The sequence below is a fragment of the Anoplopoma fimbria genome, chromosome 1, assembly GCF_027596085.1.
Source record: "Anoplopoma fimbria isolate UVic2021 breed Golden Eagle Sablefish chromosome 1, Afim_UVic_2022, whole genome shotgun sequence".
Lineage (NCBI taxonomy): Eukaryota > Metazoa > Chordata > Actinopteri > Perciformes > Anoplopomatidae > Anoplopoma > Anoplopoma fimbria.
The window spans coordinates 24,704,364-24,725,218 of record NC_072449.1 but is presented as its reverse complement, the minus strand read 5'-3'; the positions used below and the strand labels follow the sequence as shown (position 1 = coordinate 24,725,218).

At 40.6% G+C, this 20,855-nt stretch overlaps 2 protein-coding genes across 4 annotated transcripts; both read right to left on the bottom strand.

The window, feature by feature from the left end:
* Positions 1-2,354: 2,354 nt before the first annotated feature.
* n4bp2l2 (NEDD4 binding protein 2-like 2) lies at positions 2,355-5,109 on the bottom strand (the record flags this gene model as incomplete). The annotated part of the gene is made up of 5 exons (XM_054606425.1): positions 2,355-2,693; positions 2,792-2,868; positions 2,963-3,051; positions 3,850-3,974; positions 4,109-5,109. Coding segments are annotated over 5 exons (1,461 nt in total), but the record flags the coding sequence as incomplete, so codon positions are not given.
* Positions 5,110-6,466: 1,357 nt separating this feature from the next.
* On the bottom strand, positions 6,467-20,684 carry brca2 (BRCA2 DNA repair associated). Of its 3 annotated transcripts, none has more exons than XM_054600818.1 (27): positions 20,567-20,684; positions 20,156-20,255; positions 19,369-19,599; positions 19,081-19,141; positions 18,699-18,751; positions 18,569-18,597; positions 18,347-18,458; positions 18,173-18,228; positions 17,638-17,728; positions 16,800-17,471; positions 12,243-16,682; positions 11,856-11,954; positions 11,699-11,768; positions 11,111-11,613; positions 10,843-11,033; positions 10,556-10,743; positions 10,250-10,420; positions 9,564-9,936; positions 9,322-9,477; positions 9,084-9,231; positions 8,897-9,009; positions 8,584-8,782; positions 8,318-8,484; positions 8,060-8,198; positions 7,721-7,977; positions 7,069-7,203; positions 6,467-6,980 (listed from the first exon to the last, which is right to left on the bottom strand). In XM_054600818.1, the coding sequence occupies exons 1-27, from the start codon at positions 20,567-20,569 to the stop codon at positions 6,606-6,608; spliced, it is 9,132 nt and encodes a 3,043-aa protein (XP_054456793.1). In that variant the 5' UTR covers positions 20,570-20,684; the 3' UTR covers positions 6,467-6,605. The 3 variants fall into 3 exon arrangements, with proteins under 3 accessions (XP_054456793.1, XP_054456800.1, XP_054456806.1); XM_054600825.1 differs by having other exon boundaries at positions 11,111-11,610; XM_054600831.1 differs by having other exon boundaries at positions 18,203-18,228.
* Between the last annotated feature and the right edge of the window lie 171 nt (positions 20,685-20,855).

Here is a 20,855-nt window from a genome sequence, read left to right as displayed (position 1 = left end):
CCATAGTTACAAATAAACTGCAGAAAAAGCTGTGACTCACATTATTTCCTTAACCACTAAAAGTGGTCTTGCACATTGGCACTGGATTCTGTAGATCAAGGTCAGCGCTGTGTAAATAAACCTCTGGAGAGACGACAGGAAGCTGCAGACAAAAGTACATTGAATACTGCAATCTGAGTCATCTATATGTCAGTCAACCTTCAAACACCAAGATGCATGTTTACAATTACTGAAGGTTACCAAACTTTACTTTCATTGTTATCGTCATGGAAAACCCACTGCAGCTCCTCAACAAATCACAGCTTCTGGGTTTGTGAAACACAAAACCAGCTGCACTAAGTCGAACGTAAAAATGCACAGCTGTCAAGATGAAAGTGCTGCTGAAAACTGTGTGTGTCTGGTCAACAGGAGGTGGATGAATTCATGGAAATACCATACTATGCAAAACAATGCAACGGCAGCAAACATCATATGGACTGGCTGGAGGAACATTCGTCTAAAACACTACAAAATTGTATAATTAAAAATCATGAGCTAAAACAAAAGAATTAGACAGAAAGGGGAAGAAAGGTTATGACAAGCAAGCCCCAACCATCACAGATTATGTGAGACTTTAACAAGCATGTTTGCTTGTTAAAATACAATCTACAGACCCAAAAATGACTTTTGACAGTATCAACAAAAAACAGAGATGATGAGCTTCATCAAATTGACTGCAGTTGACTATTCACGGCAGGGTTACTAACTTAAGATGTTTCTGTTATTTTATCCACCCAATTCAGATAGTGTTTTAAGCCTTTACTGTTCATTTCCTCAATACATATTTAGTCAAAATATCCCTACTTCATGTGAATCCCATTGTCAGTGTTCTTATCCTTCTTGCTATTTTTAGACATGATATAGTGGAGCAGAGAACAGAAAGGTAACCTAGATATGTCACATTAAGCTCCCCAGAAAAATAGGAACGTGTACAAAAAATTCAAAGGGAGCAATGGAACACAGATCCAACGTGGTTAATAGCATTTTAACTCAAAGATTTCAGCCAACTACCATCTATTGTGTAGATTTCCAAGCAAACTGAAACATATTTCATGCTTAAATGGAAACATGAGTTTGAGTTAAAACAGAGTAATGATTCCTGTCTCTCCACAGGACTTCACTGATTGAAACAAAGCATGAAATGTGCTGCTTGTATGAACGCCGGAGGGAATAGAAAGGCAAAATGAGATTTCCTGCGAGACACAGCAATGAATGCCATCAGACACGGATCTCTTCACACCCTGTTATTCTGCTGTATGTCAGAGCTTTCACTGTGACAAGGTCTCTAGAGACTGTTTTTTTCCCACAGTCATGTAATGTAAGCCCTTTGGAGTTATGCTGCTTGGCTGACAGGTTCAGTGTGTTTACCAAGACTCAAGTTAACAAATAGTTTGTACTTCTGGTATATGTACTTTGCTTCACTGACTTTAAGGAGGGATTTTGACACTAAATAAGCATACCTTTGGAACATTTTCACTTGGTTTTTTAACTCACTCTGCTGAAGTTTCACATAAGCTTCAGATAACCTTTTAATAGCTTTTTTTTTGCACGGACTGACAGCTGTGTATTTTATCACATCATCTACATAGAAAACTATTAGGAACGGATCGTTCCTCGGGAGGTGTGATCACAGCAAGAAAAACCTATTTCAGTGTGAATAGGGGCACCTGACTATTGTTTTTAAGGACCAGTGTGTAAGATTTAGTGTATTACTACTGTAGAAACACAGCAGTGCAACATGTCGTACTCTGAGAGGAGGACACACTCCCTATGTAGATATAAAGAACTCAATCTAAGCTAACAAAATCTTACATCCCGCCATTTATCCATGAATCACTCACCTGGAAGAACGCATCATAATGATACAGTTTGTCATCTAATATGAGTGTATATACCACAATACACAACACACTCCTGCATGCTTTTAATGTTAAGATATTCTGCACTTTCTAGGAGAGGAATGGAAAATGGCCTTTTTGTGCCCCTTGCAGGCATTAGGCATAAAAACCACTCCTTGCCTTAAAAAAAGAAACATGTTGTAATAACCAAAGAGGTTAATCAACTATGAAACTTGTGGTTTTCCAGAAAATAACATTGTAGCCGCTTCTCTGTTGATTTCCGGGAAATCAGAAAACACTGAAAACTGTTTTAACAACCAACTGATAATCAATTAACACAGGAAACTAATACGAGGCAGACGAGGACAACTTTTTGAATCTGCCAAAAGGACAATAATGAAATACAAGTCATTAAATACAAAAATAAAGCAGATTTTCATTCCCAGTAAACATTATATGTGAAAATTTAATGATGAAAACTTCTTCAGAAAAAATAGATTTCCTCTTCCATTACATACATTTACAATATTAAAAAAAATAATGATTTTAAAAAATCACTTAAAAACAGTAGCAAACAATATTTACTCCATTACAAAATATGTGTTCTTCGAAGCAAACTGTTTCGCCGTTTGAATTCCTGTAAAAAACTAACGGAAATCTCGGTCCTGCCTCATCATCTGTGGCTGCTCTGGTTGATGTCTTTGGTTCACGTGATTTGGCTCTTGTGAACACATGACAATGTCTACAGATATTGGAAAAGAACTACGATCCATCATCAGTGCGATCTTCTCCTTTGGAACACCGTGCTTGTTCCTCCTGAAGGAAAAAAGTGGAGTGAGTTGATGTCAGTATCTATATGCTTTCAAAAGTCTGCACCGGCATGTGCATTTAATATGACAATTAAGGAATCGTACTTCTCCAGCTCATAAGGATCAAACTTCCAGCTGGTGTTTGGTTCACAAAAGTCCACTTTGTATCCTCTCTCTATGGCCTGTTCAAATAGATGGAAATCTGATTAGGATCTATGAAGGAGGTGTAGTACTGCATAATCAAACACACAATTATATTTAAAAGCCCATACCCACCATTTTGACATATGGCTTCATTTCCCAAGCTTGGAGGTTTGTATTATCAATAATAATGGGAGATCGGCCATCATGCATAGCATCTTTAGCTGAAAGAGAATTAAACACACAGAAAAATATTGATTTCTGGCAGGAAAAACAAAAATCTCATCAAATCCATTTTTCTAATCTCTCCTCCACCTACAAGCGTCACACACATAAGGAGAAACTTTACAGATGTTCTTCTCACACTACAAGATATGAACACAATTATCGTGCCAAAAGGGAGCAAAGCACCACCTTGTGGGATCTCAGATGTAAACCAAATGGAGACCGACATGGTGCAACAACTTAATAATGCTTTGAATCGAGAACTTGAATTACCACCTGTGGTTGTATGCCTCCGACAAGTTGCAGTTTACATATAGTGTCTGTCATCACTTCATCATTTTATTCTTTTAGACATTTGTGTGAAATTGTCATAACTGTAATATTTATGAGTTAGGGCAAAAATGTGCTTTGAGAGGTCACAGTGACCTTGACCCTTTAACCACCAAAATCTAATCACTTCATATTGAGTCCAAGTGGATGTTTGTGCCAAATTTGAATAAATTACCTCCAAACTTTCTTGAGATATTAGTTATTAGTGAAGTATTCTTTAAAGAGAACTTGTTGCTTTCATAATACATCCACTTATTAGCTAAAAAGGTGCATAATCTTAGTTTGCGTGGGACTAGGGGAGGATGACATTTTCCCAACAGGCAGAGACACTGAACTAACATTTTTGTCTGGCTTATCTACTCGTCATATATGTCTGAAAATACTCACACATGTGATGATGTGACGAAAACTAAAAATAAATAACTTTTGTACCATTTTGGCTGAGTGAGCATTTAAGGAGACAATACCTCTGTTCTGGTTCCATTCATGTGCTGCACCGAGGAGGCCTGGTTCATAGCGGTACCCATCTCTGTAAGCAAAGAAGTCATCTGTGCTCAGTATCAGGCCGTTGGGACCAGCGGAGAGCCGCTCCCTGTGAGAAAGATGGGACACAAGAGTGCATTAAAAATAATATGTTCAGGCTTTGAAGTTTAGAGTTGGAGTTTTAGACTCCTTTAAACTGTCAATGCACTTATTTTTATGACTCGAGATTACATAAAGACTTACCTGGCCAGTGTCGATTTCCCAGATCCTGGTAATCCCCTCATCAAGATCAGCACCAAGGAAGGATGGAATGCTTTAGTGTTGGCAGGGGTTTGGCAGTGCTGCTCCCACCGTTCATTTTCTGAGTCGTATCTCTGGGATCTGTCATAATCTTTAACAAACTGACACGATTCTTCTTCCCTACCCCTGGGCCATCCAACGTTATCTGAGTGCACATCATAGCTACAACGCCGTTCATCCCTGTCTAAGCGGTATGGGGAATCTCCATAAAAGCCCTGAGAGGGTTGACTGGATACATTCGCAGGTGGAAAGCTAGAAAACTTTGGAAAATGCGACTCCTCCTGGTACTGGTTTGTCGTGCCTGAGCCGCTCCAGTTTTGATTCGCTGTTGATGGTGGGTTTTGTTGATTTGGGAATGCAGTTGGGGGTGATGGCCGATGGAATGGGGGTCTGTGAAAGCTTGGGTTTGGTGGTCTGTTCACCGTTTGAGGATAATGCCATTGACTTGGAGCAGGAGCATCTGGCCTCGGTCTTCTGGGGTGGTATGGCTCATTTTGATACCAGTGAGACCAGGACGGCTCCTTCTGCCCACTGCCTTTCTGGTAGCCCTCTGTTGCTGCACGGTTGACTGTGTAAACAATTCTTTCCTCGCTTACGTCCCGAGTATGGTTGCTTGTAGACGTTTTAGAGGGTACGCGTGGTTGACCAACACCAGCCTTTTGTTTCCCTGAGTTATCATAAGCACCATCAGGCGCATCAATCTTCTCAAGCTCTTTGTAAAACTCACTCAGTGTATCTTCAATGTCAGACTTGACCCTGGCTGTTTTTAGAGGAGGAAATGCTGGCCCGATGAAGGTGGAGCTGGTGAGTCCTACCTGCTTTAACGCACGCTGCCTCCTTCTGTCCGGAATGCTGGAGTCTTTGTTTACACATTTAGCGTTTTTGTCAGCCGAGTCATCTCTTCCGTTGGCGTTTCTTCCACCCGCACCCACATACGGGGTTTTTTATGCGAGAGGTCCTGCATGAGGATCCGGTATGAGACATCTGCATTGGACAAACACACAAATGCTCATTAAGACGAATGAAACCGTCTTTAGTGGCGAGAAAACATAGTAACAACTGGGGATGAGTATCTAACAGTTAAATAAGTATATATGTCAGTGCACTTGGGCTAAACCCGAAACTAACTAAAACATGAGGTTAGCTAATGTCACCTGACGAGCCACAAAGAAGACGGTGCAAAACAAAACTCCGTTACGTTAGAATATTTAATACCTTGACATTCAACATACAGTAAATGTCACTATTCTTCAACGCTCACCGTTTGAAGTCAGGACGCATAAATAATGGAAAAAGCGACATTAATAAAAAAGTAAAACCGCGCAAAAGTTCCACATAGCAGGTGCTTGTGTTTACGGAAGTGACGTTGTTCTTCTTCTTCTTCTTCTAATTAAGGCCAGCGAGCGAAGGCGTGATGACGCGGCTGCCTCTGCCTCTGATTGGCTTACACTGCAACCAGAAGTAGCCAATCAGAGGCAAGGTAGGCAGGCCGAGGAACGGTGAACCAGGGAACCAGCGAACGAGTGCGTCAGCGCCCCATGCTGGCCTGGAGTGTGACACGGTTGAAGATCATGGAAAAGTGTGACACCCAAATAAATCCATGACCACGACGTGGACCAAATATGTTCGTAATCTGATACAAAATAAAAGATGATGGTGTAGCTTCATCTCCTCCCATTTCTCCATGAGCTTGATTATTAAGATACAAATATCTTTGAACTTGTGGCAAACTGGGTTAATCTAACATATAATAAAATCCTTGTTGTGCTATCAACCTTCTTAAATTAAGAATCTTACTAAAAAAGAATTTTCTATAACTGCACTTAAAATTGGGACAGACATAATACTTTTTTATGCATTTTGTCATTTCTAGTGTCATTTTCTAGTGTCCTAATTATTAAACCTCTTACTATTATTATTCTGCAAATTTCCCTGCTGCGTGACTAATAAAGGATTATCTTATCTTATCTTATTAAGCAACTTAACTATATAAATTATTGATTTCTTGTAATTTTTTCACCATGAGAACCAGTTTGTTAAATATTGCAGTTTCCTATACAGCTTGTGTTAATTTTTTTAGAATTCACATAAACATAAAAAAAACAAGGTCATTCTCTTTAGGAGTGATTCCCTGATCAGCCCTCTAGTATTTGTCTTCAAACACAGCACACATAGGGTATCATTGAGCAGTCATCATCAAGTGCAGGAATGTAATTCTAAATTTGTGTTCAACTTACTCAATTTTCAGAAAAACAAAAAACAGACCGAAGGAAGAATGTAGATCAGTTTAAAGCGATGACATGATTTTACTTATCTGAAGTGATTTCACCTCTTTAATGGGTCCAGTGAGACCAAAAAAACAACCACAGAATATGTGGCATATGCAGCATTTACATTCATTTATTTGTACAGTTTTTTAAAAGTTGTAGTGTGCTTGGCATCACACAGCCTTATGTACCTGCAATAAATCACCAACACGCAAAGCCTGAGTATCAATCATAGCCAGTTCCTCGTCATTCACCCATTCATCCTCTACCGGTGAACTGACAGGTTTGTGAGCTGGAGTCTGTACAGTCATTAAAGTGCTAGGTGTCCCAGACCTCCGAGGGGGGTTGAATGTCTTATTTACACATGGAGAAGCCACTGAGCCCAGATGGAGGAGAGGTGGTGGAGACGGGATACGAGACAGGTAGTCCAGAGATCTCTTCCTCTTCATGCTGCTAGGGTCCTTCTCTGTCGAACAGTTTGCTGCAGGGGGTTTCCTGCCGACAGGTGTGAAGGAACCAAGGCTTCTGACTGGCTGCTGAGACGTCACCTGCATAAAAGGACACGTTTTATAGCTTTTAATCAATATGAAGTTGTCAGGAGAGCAAATGCATCAAACAGCAAGTAGATGAACTCACACTTGTATTTGTGTCTTGTCTTCTGACCGTTGAAAAAGCTGCGGTTTGAGCTGGAGAAGAGATGGACCCCCGGCCATCAGATTTGACTAAATGTGAAAGCTTCTCCTCAGCAGCTGGAAAGAAGTTTTTCAGATTCTGAAAACACAAGATGAAAGTAATAGTTAATAGTCATTTTTATATTTTACAATATTGTTTTGTGTCAAAACCAAGGAGATGAAGAAAAGTAAGTTTATACTGTTATAAACAATCTGTGCTTGATAGAATGCCTATCAAAGTAAGTTTGTCTCTTTCAAGTGTGAAATGAAGGCATATAATATACGTTAGAGGTCAGAATGAAAGGCTACACGGACTAAAACTATTCCATTTTAGCATATTTTCAACAAATGCATTTTCTAATGCTGTTCAGCACAACTTCTTTCAGCAGTCAAGTCAGTTAATATGTCAAAAATACTTATATTTGAGAAACATTGCTGATGATAACAGAATCTACAACTGTTACTTGATAAAATTATAGCTTTTTCAGAAGTTGAAGCCCTTTGGCTGTGAGAGTATCTAGCATTTGAAGAACAAAGTATCTTTAATTGAGTGAATGGTAAATACAGTTTTTGAAGTATATCAGCTGCTTTACAGGTTAGGGATTTTACCACTGTACCTGGACCAGGCTTCTGTTTTGGCTGAAGGATTCCTGGAGGTAATATTCCTTGGGGTTTGTTGAGAAGATGGTCAGATCTCCAGCGAACACAACAGGAGTGGGAGAGGAGGACTGACCTCTCAGCTGCAGGTTGCTCAGAGCCAACAGGACACGTGGTTTTACCAAATCCTCCAAGCCAGACTGAGCAAAGCTGCTGAAACAGCGCACTTTAACAAAGTTGAGTTTCCCATCAGCCAAATACAATGCAGGAGAGAAACCTGTGGTCAAAAGCAAAAACAATCATTTAGTGAACAATACACTGTAGTTATGGCAGAAACTGTTAGGAAAAAAGATACCTACCCTGTCCATCTATGATACTGATTACATATCCTGTGAGATCAACTTCTTCACACAGCAACTGGAATTCAGGGTTTTGAAGATCCACAAAACAGGTAGAGACCCTTGGCTGGAAACATCTTGATAACCATTCCTGAGAAGTCTGAATGATATAAAAATATGAAATATTATAAATGATTTCCTTAATCTATCTGACTTTATGAATAGTGTATCTAGAATTCAACATGGACACTGAGTCAAGATAGTTTGTTTTTACAGTACCTGTAGGTCCTGAAACTGTGTTTTCTTTGTCCCAGTCAGCTGAACAGATGTGCTGGCACCATGTTTCTTTCCATCCGAAGTGGTGAGATTATAGACTTTGAATCGACAGCCTTCCTTCAGTAAAGACTGAACATCAGAGGAGGGTCGCCAAAGGTTCAACTGGTAAACTAAAAAAAACAACAAGATAATTTAAAACCAGTATTTTGAAAACACAAATCGCATATACAACCATCGTACATCTAAAATTAATTAAAATAAAAACACACCACTGCCGCGTTCTTCCAAGGAATCAGCAACACAGAGTCTCCACACAGGTGTAACGTCTCTCTTGGGACAGCTACCTTCACTGTCCTCTGCACTTTCTAAAGCTCGTCGGTAGCGATCCTGTAGTTCAGCCTGCTTCTTCTCCATCAGAGAAAGCCTGTAGGTGCGTAAGGTCTCCATCTGCTGCTCACTCAGATGAGCCTTGGACATGCAAGTGAAAAAAGGCATGCAATTAAAGCTCTGTTTAATAAGATATATTACATTACATTACATTACATATTAAGTGAACAAGCTGTTAAGTACATTCCTTATCACCTCGAGGTAAGCTGGGTCATCCCCCACTGCTTCATACAGCTCCTCTCCAGCTTGAAGACTGGAAATACCCTGACGACTGATCGTCCGTCTTCTATGTTGAGGTTTGTTATGACCTGAAGATGATAATTGTGTTAAAGACTTATTCCATTTCAACCTGTTCTTAACATAATGAAAACATAATTCCTACCTTTGTCCTCCTTTTCAAATTCTTCTTGAATCTTGCCGAACAGGATCTCCATAGCTTTTTGTTTGTGGCCGTTGTATCGTCTCGCCTCCCTCTCTTCGGCACGAACAGATCGGAAGACAACGCCTCCATCTGGTTTCCTCTCCATCCACTGCACAATGTGGCAAGCATACAGTCAAAGGGGACGTGGTGAACTTCCAGGTGTAACAGTGACAATATATCAATGTAAGACTAAACACACCTGTATGGGGTAGCTTCTCAGTACGACAATGTCCACACATCCTACTGGTCCTCCGCCGCTGTACAAACAGGAGACAGGAAGCAGGAATGGCCTTGGATCCTTGTGAAATCCCAGTTTTGCATCCCATCGTGTTGGTCTGCTGCTATTGGCGCAAATCTAAACATAAACCATAAATTAGCCAATTTACATGATTGCCTCGTAGAAAGATAGAATAACATGTGCTCGGCTCCCTCTTAAAGTACCTTTAACATGAGAGATTCAGGTGCCTCCAGAGGGGAACAAGCTTCCTGTGATCCCACCAGCTGAGCCCCATGGATGATCAATTTGCCACCGACAGCCACTCGACCTTTGTGAAGCATGGCGGTCAAAGGTTCATCCAGCTGGGCTTTAATGGCATACCATCCGTCTGTCAGCCAGACAACTGCAAATGGATTTTCGACCTTGACATCAGCACTTTGTGGAGTCTTGGTGTCATTGATACTCTGTCTGTTTGGGGAGTGACCCCTGGAGAAGACCCCGCAGACACAGAGGACCAGGGTTTTAGCTGCTGTGTCGTCCTGTTCCATGATCTTTCTTAGAGCCGGCCTGCGGCTGTGGTCCACCTCAACATCATATCTGACACAAAAATTAATTTAGACAAAATTACATTTTCAAATTTAAACATTTAATACATAAAACACATTTGATTATCTTGTGTGTATGAATAAAAAATAAATACAAATTAATTCAATGCTTATAAAATGTAATAATTCAGCCTTTGAATCTTTCACAAAATGGCACTAGGCTATGTTCTATACCATTGATAGTTCAGGGATATATTTGCACATATTTTACAACAAGATGTGTGGGTGTCTTGTAAAGCACATTACATTTATTAACTTTTTCAACAGGAACACATTTCTATAAAATAAGCTATAAATCTACCTACCTGTACTTCAGCTGCAGGAGAACCTGCTCTGGGGTGAGACAGAGGCTGCCCATTAGTTCTGGAAATGATCTTTCCATGGACGCCTGCTTCCACACAATCCATCGGTAGTGATTGTACACCCAACCCTCACTGATCAGTTTAGGATCCACACCTGGGGTGTCACATAATGCTCTGTGGACGGGTAGAAAAAGATGATACTCAGTACAATCAGCCTGCATTTGAAGACACCAAGACACACCTCGTTTCACAAAAATAAGGCTCAAACTAACAAAGTCTGATTTAAACTCAACTAAAAACCAATAATACCTATGAAACTCTTCTTTTCCTGCAGTCCAATCCTTGCTGGGGATTAGCCATCCTCCATCAGCAAGCTGAACACCACCTCCGTCTAGAAGAGCTATCTGTTTGAGGAACTGCTTCAAATCGAAGCGAAAAGATTCTGCAGTCTCACTGGAGATCTCACACACATGTTGATGAACTCCGTGTCCATACAGCTGAAGAACAAGGACATGTTATAAAGCTTTACAGGTGACAGTGATCTAATTTGTAACCAAATACAACAGAATCTAACGTCAAAACAGTTCTGGCCTTGCCTGTTTTGGGGTGTATCTTGCAGGAGGCCTTCCATTAACTGCAGCCTTTAATGGAATCCTAGTCACTCCTGAGGTTTTGGTTAGAAACAAACTTCCTGGCAAAGGTCGAATGGTCTGGCGCTTTTTTTTCCTGATCCTCATGTCTTGCATATCTCGTGCCAGCTCTACATTATGAAGATTCTGAAATGTGTCTGCAGACCAAAAACACATCATTAGTTTGACTATGGTTTGCAGAGTTTTTTAACTTCGTCCAAAAAGCTTACTGCACCTTGGCATCGGAACAATTTGTCCTCCACATGTGATGTCTCTGCAGCAGAGTCCTCTGATCCACAGCCAACAGGGAGGTTTTGATTATTCATCAGTTTATCATTTGTATTCTCTGCCAAGGCCACCGTTTCAGGGTCTTCTTTGCTTTTATTACCAGTTAATTCTGTAGTGCTTTGGGGTTTTTTAGTGGGCGGTACATACGTGTTGCTGTTAAAGGGCGTTACAAAGAGATGGTGGTGTTTATCCTCCTTCTCCTCCACCTGTGGTTTGGAGGAGCTCTCTTGGACAATAGTTCTTTGTTTTTTGAATGGAGGAACAAATGCAGAAGGTGTTCTTGCGTTGTCCTTGAGCATTGTATTCTTACGACCTTCTGTCTTTGTATTCGTGAGGAAAGGAGGAACAAATGCTGGCTTCTTGGAATGTGCTGATCTGCTTTCTTCTGGGATTGAGGATTGTGTTGGTGTAGTATTTTGCAATCTGGTTTCCACACAGTAGTTTCCACTGCTGTAACACAGAAAAATACATCACAAAGAGCTAAAAACCAGTTTAGCCGCTTAAAAACATGGCCAAGGAATCCCAGTAAACTTACGTGTGTGGCCTCGTGATGTTTGGATGGAGAGAGACGCTGTACTTGAAAATCCTTCTGTCTTTCATCAGACCTTCATTAAGAAACAAATACAGATCAATTCATTTACAAGACAAAATATGTCTTCTTTAGATAACGTCTTACAGTGCTAGTGATTTACCATTTGGACAACTTTTTTCCGGATGGAGGGTGGAGCCTCTTGGACCATCAACAGTTCTGTCGAACTCTTCCAGTAATCGTCTTTTAAGGGGAGGCTGACCTTCAATGTTTCATAACAGTAAGGAAACCATTAAGGGTTAACAGTCCTGCTTGTAACATAGAGCATCACATCTTACGGTTACTAATATACAAGCCTTATCGTTCATTTCAAAATGATGGTCTATCTAAAATGTGGGAACAATTTATTTAAATTAGAATAACCAATGAAGACTGCAGTAAAATTACTTTGTTAGCAAATAATTTAGATTCAATAAGCTCTTGAGACGATCTGTGCAGCATTAACAAAAGCATATTATACTCCTTAAAGTTCTGAGTAACAAACACTTACCAGTCATATCGGGGTCCTCTGCTGATCTTTTCCCTGTCCCCTGTCGGTCCTCTACAGATCTGTGGCTGTATTTGGGGTTTTCTTGCAGCGGCACATTGTCTAAAGTCATTGAGAGACTTCGGTCAGAGAGACTTTCGTCCTCTAACAAGGCTTTAGTGCAGTCCAGAGCTTCCTGGGCGAACAACTTCTGCTGGGTTTCAGTGCAGCCGCTTAGGTTTAGTGACTGAAAGTTTAAAGCTGAAGACACCTGTGGCCTTTTCCCCTTAGACCCCTCTCTGCTGTTTGTCTGCTTTATCTCATAGTCCAACACACATGACATTTTCTCTACAGGGCCGTCATGGAGGTCGCCCAACCCTGCTGGGGTAATTTTGCCTTCTTTTAACCTAAATGCATCTGCATGTGCCTGCTCTTTGATTAAAGTGCAATCGTCAACTCTCGAATTATGAGGAGCACTAAACATGTCCTCGTCACTGGCTGTGGTGGGATTACAGGTTCTTTTCACATCTTTCACATTTGATAGATCTGACTTACGGATGTCGTGTGGGCTTGTTGAGTTTGAATCATGACATTCAACATCAGCAAAATCGGTCAATATTTTTTTTGCTTTCAGCAGGTGTTCCTGTGACACATGGACTTTAGCTCCCCCTGCAGTTGTGAAACCACAATGTATTTTCTCTGTATTTTCAGCATCGCCTTGTGTCTTGTCACTGCTCCTTGCGTCTGAAACAGCTGGGATCTCTGCACTGAAGCTGATGTCACTGAAGAGAGCTTTTGCCTTCTGGAGGGCCTCAGATGAAAATGCCACATGCTTCCCACTGGCTGCAAGAAATCCACTATTCCTGGGTGTTGGACCAGGAACTGGCATCTTGGGATGGGTTGGTTTTACAAAGATTTGATCCTCAACTTCATCACATTCACTTAACAGAGTTTGTGCTTTTTTTAGGGCTTCAGATGAAATAGCAACTCCTTTGCCACTGGCTGTCTGAAATCCCCCAGTCTGTGGTGGAAAGGTGTTTACATTTTGTTTCAGTTGTTTGTTTGTGTCCTCTAATGTAGTACTTTCATTCAAAAGAGACTTTGCTTTTGTCATTGCGTCATCAGACACGGATACTTTCTTCCCGCTGGCTGTGGAGAATCCACCACCTTTGCTCAATTCTTTCATGGCGGAGGAACTACTGTTCTTTGATGTTGTGAACAACAGGGGGGAAAGGGTCTTTGTCATCAAAGATGGGTTTCCATGTAAAGCAGCTGTGTTGGAAAAATCCAATGTATTGTTAAAAGCACCTTTGTGATTCTCCACATCATTAGGATGCAGCATATTTTCATGGTTTTCAACTAATCCCATGTTCACATTTTCAAGTTCAGTTTGTCCCTTTCCAAGATCTTCAGAGATGTTTATTTTCAACCTCTGATCTTCTTTACATTTTGAAAGGTTTTTCTTCTCGCTGCCACTTCTGCACAAAGGTGCTATACTTTTATTTTGTTTAGCTGACATACCATCATTACCATCCAGTATTTCACAGTCCTTGAAGAAAGCATCTGCTTCTTGCATTGCCTTTGCTGAAAGAGAACCATCATCGAATTCTGTCAAAATGTTTTTTGCTTTCAGCAGATGTTTCTGTGACACATGGACTTTAGCTCCCCCTGCAGTTGTGAAACCACAATGTATTTTCTCTGTATTTTCAGCATCGCCTTGTGTCTTGTCACTGCTCCTTGTGTCTGAAACAGCTGGGATCTCTGCACTGAAGCTGATGTCACTGAAGAGAGCTTTTGCCTTCTGGAGGGCCTCAGATGAAAATGCCACATGCTTCCCACTGGCTGCAAGAAATCCACTATTCCTGGGTGTTGGACCAGGAACTGGCATTTTGGAATGCGTTGGTTTTAAACCGATTTTATCCTCAACTTCATCACATTCACTCAACAACAGTTTTGCTTTCTTGAGAGCTGTGGATGAAATGGCCACTCCTTTGCCACTGGCTGTCTGAAATCCAACACTTTTAGGTGGTGAAACTTGAATTTGATTGGCGAGACGGCCGGTTCTTAAAGCATCCTCTTTATCTTTCAGTTGTTTTTTTGCGTCCTCAGGTGTACGAATTTCATTCAAGAGACATTCTGCTTTTTTCAGTGCATCAGCTGACATCAAAGCTTTGTTCCCACTGTCTGCACAAAATCCACCACTATTGCACAATTCATTGATGGCAGAGGAGCCAGTGTTCTTTGATGTTGTCCATGAAAGAGCTGGAAGTGTCTTTGCAGTCGAAGACGGGTTTCCAAGGAAGGAGGCTGCATTTGTTAAAGGCAGTGTTTTCGTAAAACCTAAATTGTGAATCTCCTTGTTATGTTGTGCAACCTCTGTATGGCGAGCAGCTGATCCAGCATTCACATTTGTAAACTCACTGATTGGCTCTTTAGAAAAGTTTACTTTCATTCCTTGAACTTCACATTTTGGAAGAGTTTCCTCATGACTGACAGCGTTACTGTCAATAGAATCACAGTCTCTGAAGAGAGCGTCTGCTGCCTGCATAGCTTTTGCTGAAACAGAAATCCCTTTCCCACTGGCCATCTGGAACCCGCTTTGACACGTGGTTTTGTCCCTTTTGCCATTTATGAAACTTTTTGCAGCGTCTTCTTCCCTTATGCCTGTGATCTGTATGTCTGAACAGACAGACTCCTTTGTGTTGGCCAAACAGCCCTGAACCTTCCTCTCAATATCGTTACCACAACCTGTGAACGTAGAATCATCCTCTTTATGATGCAGAAAGTTACCAGTTGGAATATCCACACTGCGCCTAATCTGTCTTTTTTCATCGGTTCCACTGCTTTGCTTGTCAGGAGATGTTTGACCCGTCACAAGGTTCTCCTCCAAATCTGAAAACAAAGCTCTAGCTTTGCTCAGACACTTTCTTGAAACTCTCAAAACATTTCCTCCTGCTGTCTTAAATCCAACACCAAGCATTAAAGGATTCTGCAGCTTGCTCGTTTCACTGTGACCACCTCCGTAAAGATTTTTGGGTTCAGCTGTCATAACACCAGAACTGCCTTCGGAGATGTGCTTTGAAAAGGAAGACACCTCTTCAGGAAAGGAACTTTCTTTTTTCATTGCGCTCGACAACGACAAACCTGTGGATTTACTTGTGACGTCAGATGTTTCACAGTTTGTTTTACCATCTGAAATGGAGGTCATTTTGTCAGGCATCACAGTGGCTGCCAGGTGCTTTTCAGCTTCTGAACTAAAACTGTCATCAAAATCTATACCCGAAAGAAAATCTGGGTCAAGTTCTTTGTCAACTTTTAGTGGAGAGGTGGCATTATCTTGAATGTGTTGTTTCGGCTTTTCAGTTTTAAACTGTGTGAATTCAAACTGGCTCTCTGCTTCTTCCAAGAGAGTGCACAGCTCAGTCACGTCAGCTTTTTGTGAAGCTGTTAACTGGCAACGGATATCCTCTTTGGTTTCACTTGAAGAAAATGGCTGGTTTGAGTTAGTGGTTGGATTTTTCACTGATCTGTGACTCACGCTCATTTCATCTTTAGCGTTGTGGGCACATTTGATGGGCTGGTCACTTGAAGTTATTTCCCCTTCAGTCTCTTCAAAGAGACGCTTGGCTCTCTCCAGGTTGGATGAAGAAATGCGTATACCCTTATTTGAAGCCGTTTTGAATCCTGATGCATGGATGGAAGGAAGATAAACGGTTTTCTCTGGCAGATTGCCACGAGCCTGACCATTAAGTGAAATGCAATTAATGTTGTCGACAGCTCCTTTGGCACTGCTGGGCCTTTTTGCTGGTGTGCTCTCTATGTGCAACTCACCGTCTCTGCCAGGGCCCAGTGTCTGGCTTTCCCTGATTGCACTTGGCTGCTTGGCATCTGTTTCAGCTGCTTGTAAAATATCATCCAAATAGGCTTTTCCCTTCCCTTTATTTGTAGATGTGACCTCAGGAGTGGTCCTGTGTTTATCAGTCCACTGTAGAACATTGATCTCTGAGCTGGGAAGAACAAATGATGATGCAGTCCCATGAGTGCCATCTGCAACAGCAGACTGGAATCCACTGTCACTTATTGTTACCTCATTGATATGGTTATTTTGATGAGCGGTAGAAACATGTGTTCTGTCACCGACGCCGTCACAGTCAAGGTGAGGGTTCGCTTGCATTGCTTTCTGCTTAGCTCGTTTCATGGCTGACAGACAAGCTGATGGAGAGAAGCCGTTTCCAGGAGTAACCTCTGGTACTTGATTCAATTTACAGGGGTCTGACATTTGACTGAAATCTTGTGCAAAATCTTTGCAAAGCTGCGACATGTCAAGATCCTGGACCTTTGCTTGTACAGAAGGACGTAGATTTACGTCAGCGAGATTTCCCTGTTTTTGCATCTCATTCATCCCGGTACTGCAACAGTCTGCTTTATCTGGGGCTTTCAACTGGTTCACATTCACTTCTTGTCCTGAAGAAAAGCATGATAAAAAAAAAAGTAATTTACTGTAGAGAAGGGGCTTTTATCATGTTAATACATAATCTATTATAGCATTGTTACATCTAAAATGCATGAGAAATGCGTTACCTGTATCTGGAACCGCTGGTGATGAGTCCATCCTCTGACACTGCGTTTGTTTTCCTTGAACTTTTGGTTTTGAGGTCTCAACAGTGTAAACAAATTGTCTTTTTTTCTTGGTAAATCCAGAGTCTGTGTGTTTTAAAGGCGGCCCCACTACTAGCTGGCCAAATTCAGAGTCACGCTGCAGTTGTTCTGTTGAAATATTGGTTTCCACTTGTACAGCAGGACTTTTATCATGGCAAGACGTATGCACAGTACACGGTGGGAGTTCAGATAAACTTAACGGAGACCACTGGGTAATTCCATTATCTACAGATTTCCCTGGTGGGGGTGAGGGAAGTCTGCCAGGTTCCTGATCAGCTGTTCTCTGATCACTGGATGCAGCATTGTTTGTTGATGTGACGTCCGTAGAGCTGCCGCAATGTTCTTTCGTTGGAATGATATGCTTTCTTTTGATTCTGTCAGTTTTCACTTTCCTAAGTGCTGAGCTACTGTTGCTGAAAAATATAGAGAGAACATTTTCAGCTCCATCAAGAACACTTGCTACTGTTCTGCGAATTTCTCCATCCTCAATAGCATCTGGAAGTGTCTGTTTCCAAACAAGGTCACTCTGATTCAGTGAACTTTGGGTGGAGTCATGGGACTCTGGATCCTGACCCGCCTCAGGGGAAACAACACCTGTTGATTACAGACCAGCAATAAGTATATTTTTGATTTACGTATCTAAAAGCCTGTACAAAGGAAAATAAGTATGAATGTGTTGCAATTCATTGTTTTGTAATGCATATTCAGCGCTATTGCACCATCTTGGATATAAGCAAATTGTAATGAAAAAACACAGTACCTTGGGGGACGGTAGGTATGTCATTGTTTTTGGGTGACACCACTCCAACTCTGGATGCATTTGAAAGAGAGGGGAAAAGCTTCCGTACAAACTGAGACAGGAGAGACAGAAAAACGTAGTTTCAGAAGCAATTTTAAATGATACACCGACTTATTCTCTATGTTTACTGTACACCAGGAACAAGATCTGGACCCTTTACTTTAGAGTTGGAATCCTAAAGCAAGTACATGACCCCCTGTTTTTTAGGAGGGAGGATGGGACAGGTTACATCTCTGATGCCAGATATGTTTATGTGTTTGCTATGATGTAGTATTTCTACGCATCAATGTGCCAGATCTTCTGCATTTTTTCTTCATCTTGATCCCTTATCTATTGACATTTCATATGATATGATGTGAAAAATTTGTAATGTCAATATATTCCGTCTTTTACTAATCATGAAATAGAGAATAAGCATTTCTAACTCTTTTATTTCTAAATTCTACAAATTGGAGAAATATATCTCTTGCATGTTTTGGCTGGACACAGTACTCACAACAACGTTTTTGTCTGCAGAAACACTCACTGGACAGGGACTCTCATCCGTTTTAGCTATAAAATAAAGAAGACACAATTATTTAACAAGTCATATATATATATATATATATATATATATATTTTTTTTTTTTTTTTTTAAACTCAACAACAACCAGTTGGGTCATTTGCTTACATAAAATTAGGGTGGATGGTACGGCTGGTGGGGTATTCAGAGAACTGGTCCATGACATATCCGGATGAAGCTGTGCTCCGAGACTTTCAGATATATGTTTGTCATAGTTGACCTGTACCATTCAAAAAAAAAAAACCTTATTGTTATCCAGTACTCCATATTCAAATACTGGCATTTGCTGAAAAAAAAAGCTAACATCACTGTTAGAATCAATACACTTACTGGGGATTTTTGTGGGGTATGAAGCAGATCTGTGCAGATGACAAAAGAAAACAAATTAACCAGAGATGATTACGTATTTTTTTCCAGATACAATTCAAATAGATGAAATACAGATACATTTACAGCTCACCAAGACTGTCATGACTCTTAGGATGGAAACCTCCATATTTTGCACCTGGGATCCTATAAAAACCACAATAGACATCAAAAACTGACAACAGCAGTGACAATACAAGTACATTTGGCAAAATTCCTTTCAAAATATTTTCATAAAACAGGGAATTAACAACATATGGGAATAGATTTTAGTTGTGAACTAAGTATTTTCTTAAAGAACACTTATTTACCATTAGGGGTTATATATAAAGCAATATTTGTTCATTTTTTGCTTTAACCAAACAGCACTTTAGAATGCCTAATCACAATGAAATAAGAAATATGTAAAAATAAATTTGAAATATCAAAATAAACATATAGCAGAGAGAGTCAGGTCTCAGAGTTGTTGCACTCACTCTTTTGACATCGGGAACAAATATGGACTTTGTGATGTCGTCCATGGCAATGTTTCTTTTTCTAGGTGGTACCACAGAGAAATATTATTTTTCGATGCAACATAAACAAAGCTTCTCAATGCAGACACAAGTAGATTACTACCATTTACAACAATCAATTCATAATGTCCAATGCAGACATCAATATTCTTGCTGTGCTAAGCTTGAGTGTATGTACTACAAAATAATAGCTTTGTCAAATAAATGCATAAATACGTGCAGTACAGTCACACTTTAATCAAACATTACCTTGTTCAGCAGTGAACGACTGCTCATCCTCAGTTTCAGGTGACACAACTCGACGGTGCCTGAAAACTTTGGGCGTTGAGAACAGCTGACTGTCTACTGCAGTTTTGTCAAAGGGTGTTTTAAAGTTTGCCTCTTGGTTCCCACACAGGTCATCTTGATCAGAGACATTTCCCTCAGTGAACATTTGAGATGTCAGTGCCTCAAACCAGTTGGGATCCAAGGGTCCCAGCTCTGTATTAGGAAATGATGAATGATATAAAGAAGAAGAATGAGAACACAACCTCCTACATTGGGGCGGCTGTGGCGTAGTGGAGAGCAAGGTAGTTCTCCAATCAGAGGGTCGGTGGTTCGATACCCGGCTTCGGCAGTCGATGTGTCCTTGGGCAAGACACTTAACCCCAAGTTGCTCCCGAAGGCTTGCCATCGGTGTGGACTGGATGTTGCATGAATGTTAGTTAGAGTCTGATGGTGGCACCTTGCATGGTAGCCTGTCATCAGTGTGTGAATGGGTGAATGATATGTAATATACTACTGATTGTAAGTCGCTTTGGATAAAAGCGTCTGCTAAATGACTGTAAATGTAATGTACATTCACAACATTATGTTTGGTCTGTTGTGATTGCACAAAAAGTACCATTATCTGATTATGCTGCTGGATTTAAAGGATTAGACACAATATCAGAAACAGCTGTACAATGTAATGCAGTACAACACTCCTGCAACATGGACAATCTTTGTGCATCTTATAGTGTTTATCTTTTATTGTGTCAAGACAGCTTCGTCTTACCTTTCCAGATTTCATCTTTATATGTCTCGTACATGTTTTTTGAGGGTAAATCCATTCTAGTTGATTTAAGTAACTCTTCAAGTTTTTTTATGTGGCACACCTGAGAAAACAAAAGTTTTCATTATGACACAATTAAAAAGAATATGGTTAGCTTTCAGCTGAAAGATGCGATACAAGGCCAGCCTTACGCTAACTACTAGCGTCCATCAACTCCATTATCTTACGTTAGGAAACTTCACCTGACACTAAAACGATGCTGACGTTTGATTCACAGCCATAGCAGATGTTATAGTGGGTTGCCAATGACTTGAACACACATAACACATCATAAAAGTCAACTTACCTCGACTGCTAATACAACACGTTCACAAAAAGTAAGCAAACAGCAAACATAGATTGAACTAAACGTACCATGGCGGCGTAGTGACCACTTTCATGTCTCTATGAAGTTCTCGACAAAATGTTGACGACAGTCCACCAAACCTCAATACACAAAGATACAGAAGGTTTATAAAAGGCTACTAGCTAGTCTGACTGCTTAGAAAACAAACTTCGCGCGTCGCATACCGGAACTAAGTCTAACTTCAAAATAAGAGTCTTGTTTAAATGAAACTAAGGAGACTGAAATCTAGCTACAGTGACATTTTTTTTATTACATACTTATTACATGAATATCAGGATGTTTTGTAAAAGTGGGTGG

Excerpts from the sequence above, each read along its gene's own strand:
- brca2 (XM_054600818.1), bottom strand. Across the intron at positions 19,142-19,368 it reads GTCGTTCACTGCTGAACAAG|AAAAAGAAACATTGCCATGG; the intron begins GTAATGTTTGAT and ends GGTACCACCTAG. Across the intron at positions 18,752-19,080 it reads TTGTTCCCGATGTCAAAAGA|GATCCCAGGTGCAAAATATG; the intron begins GTGAGTGCAACA and ends TGGTTTTTATAG.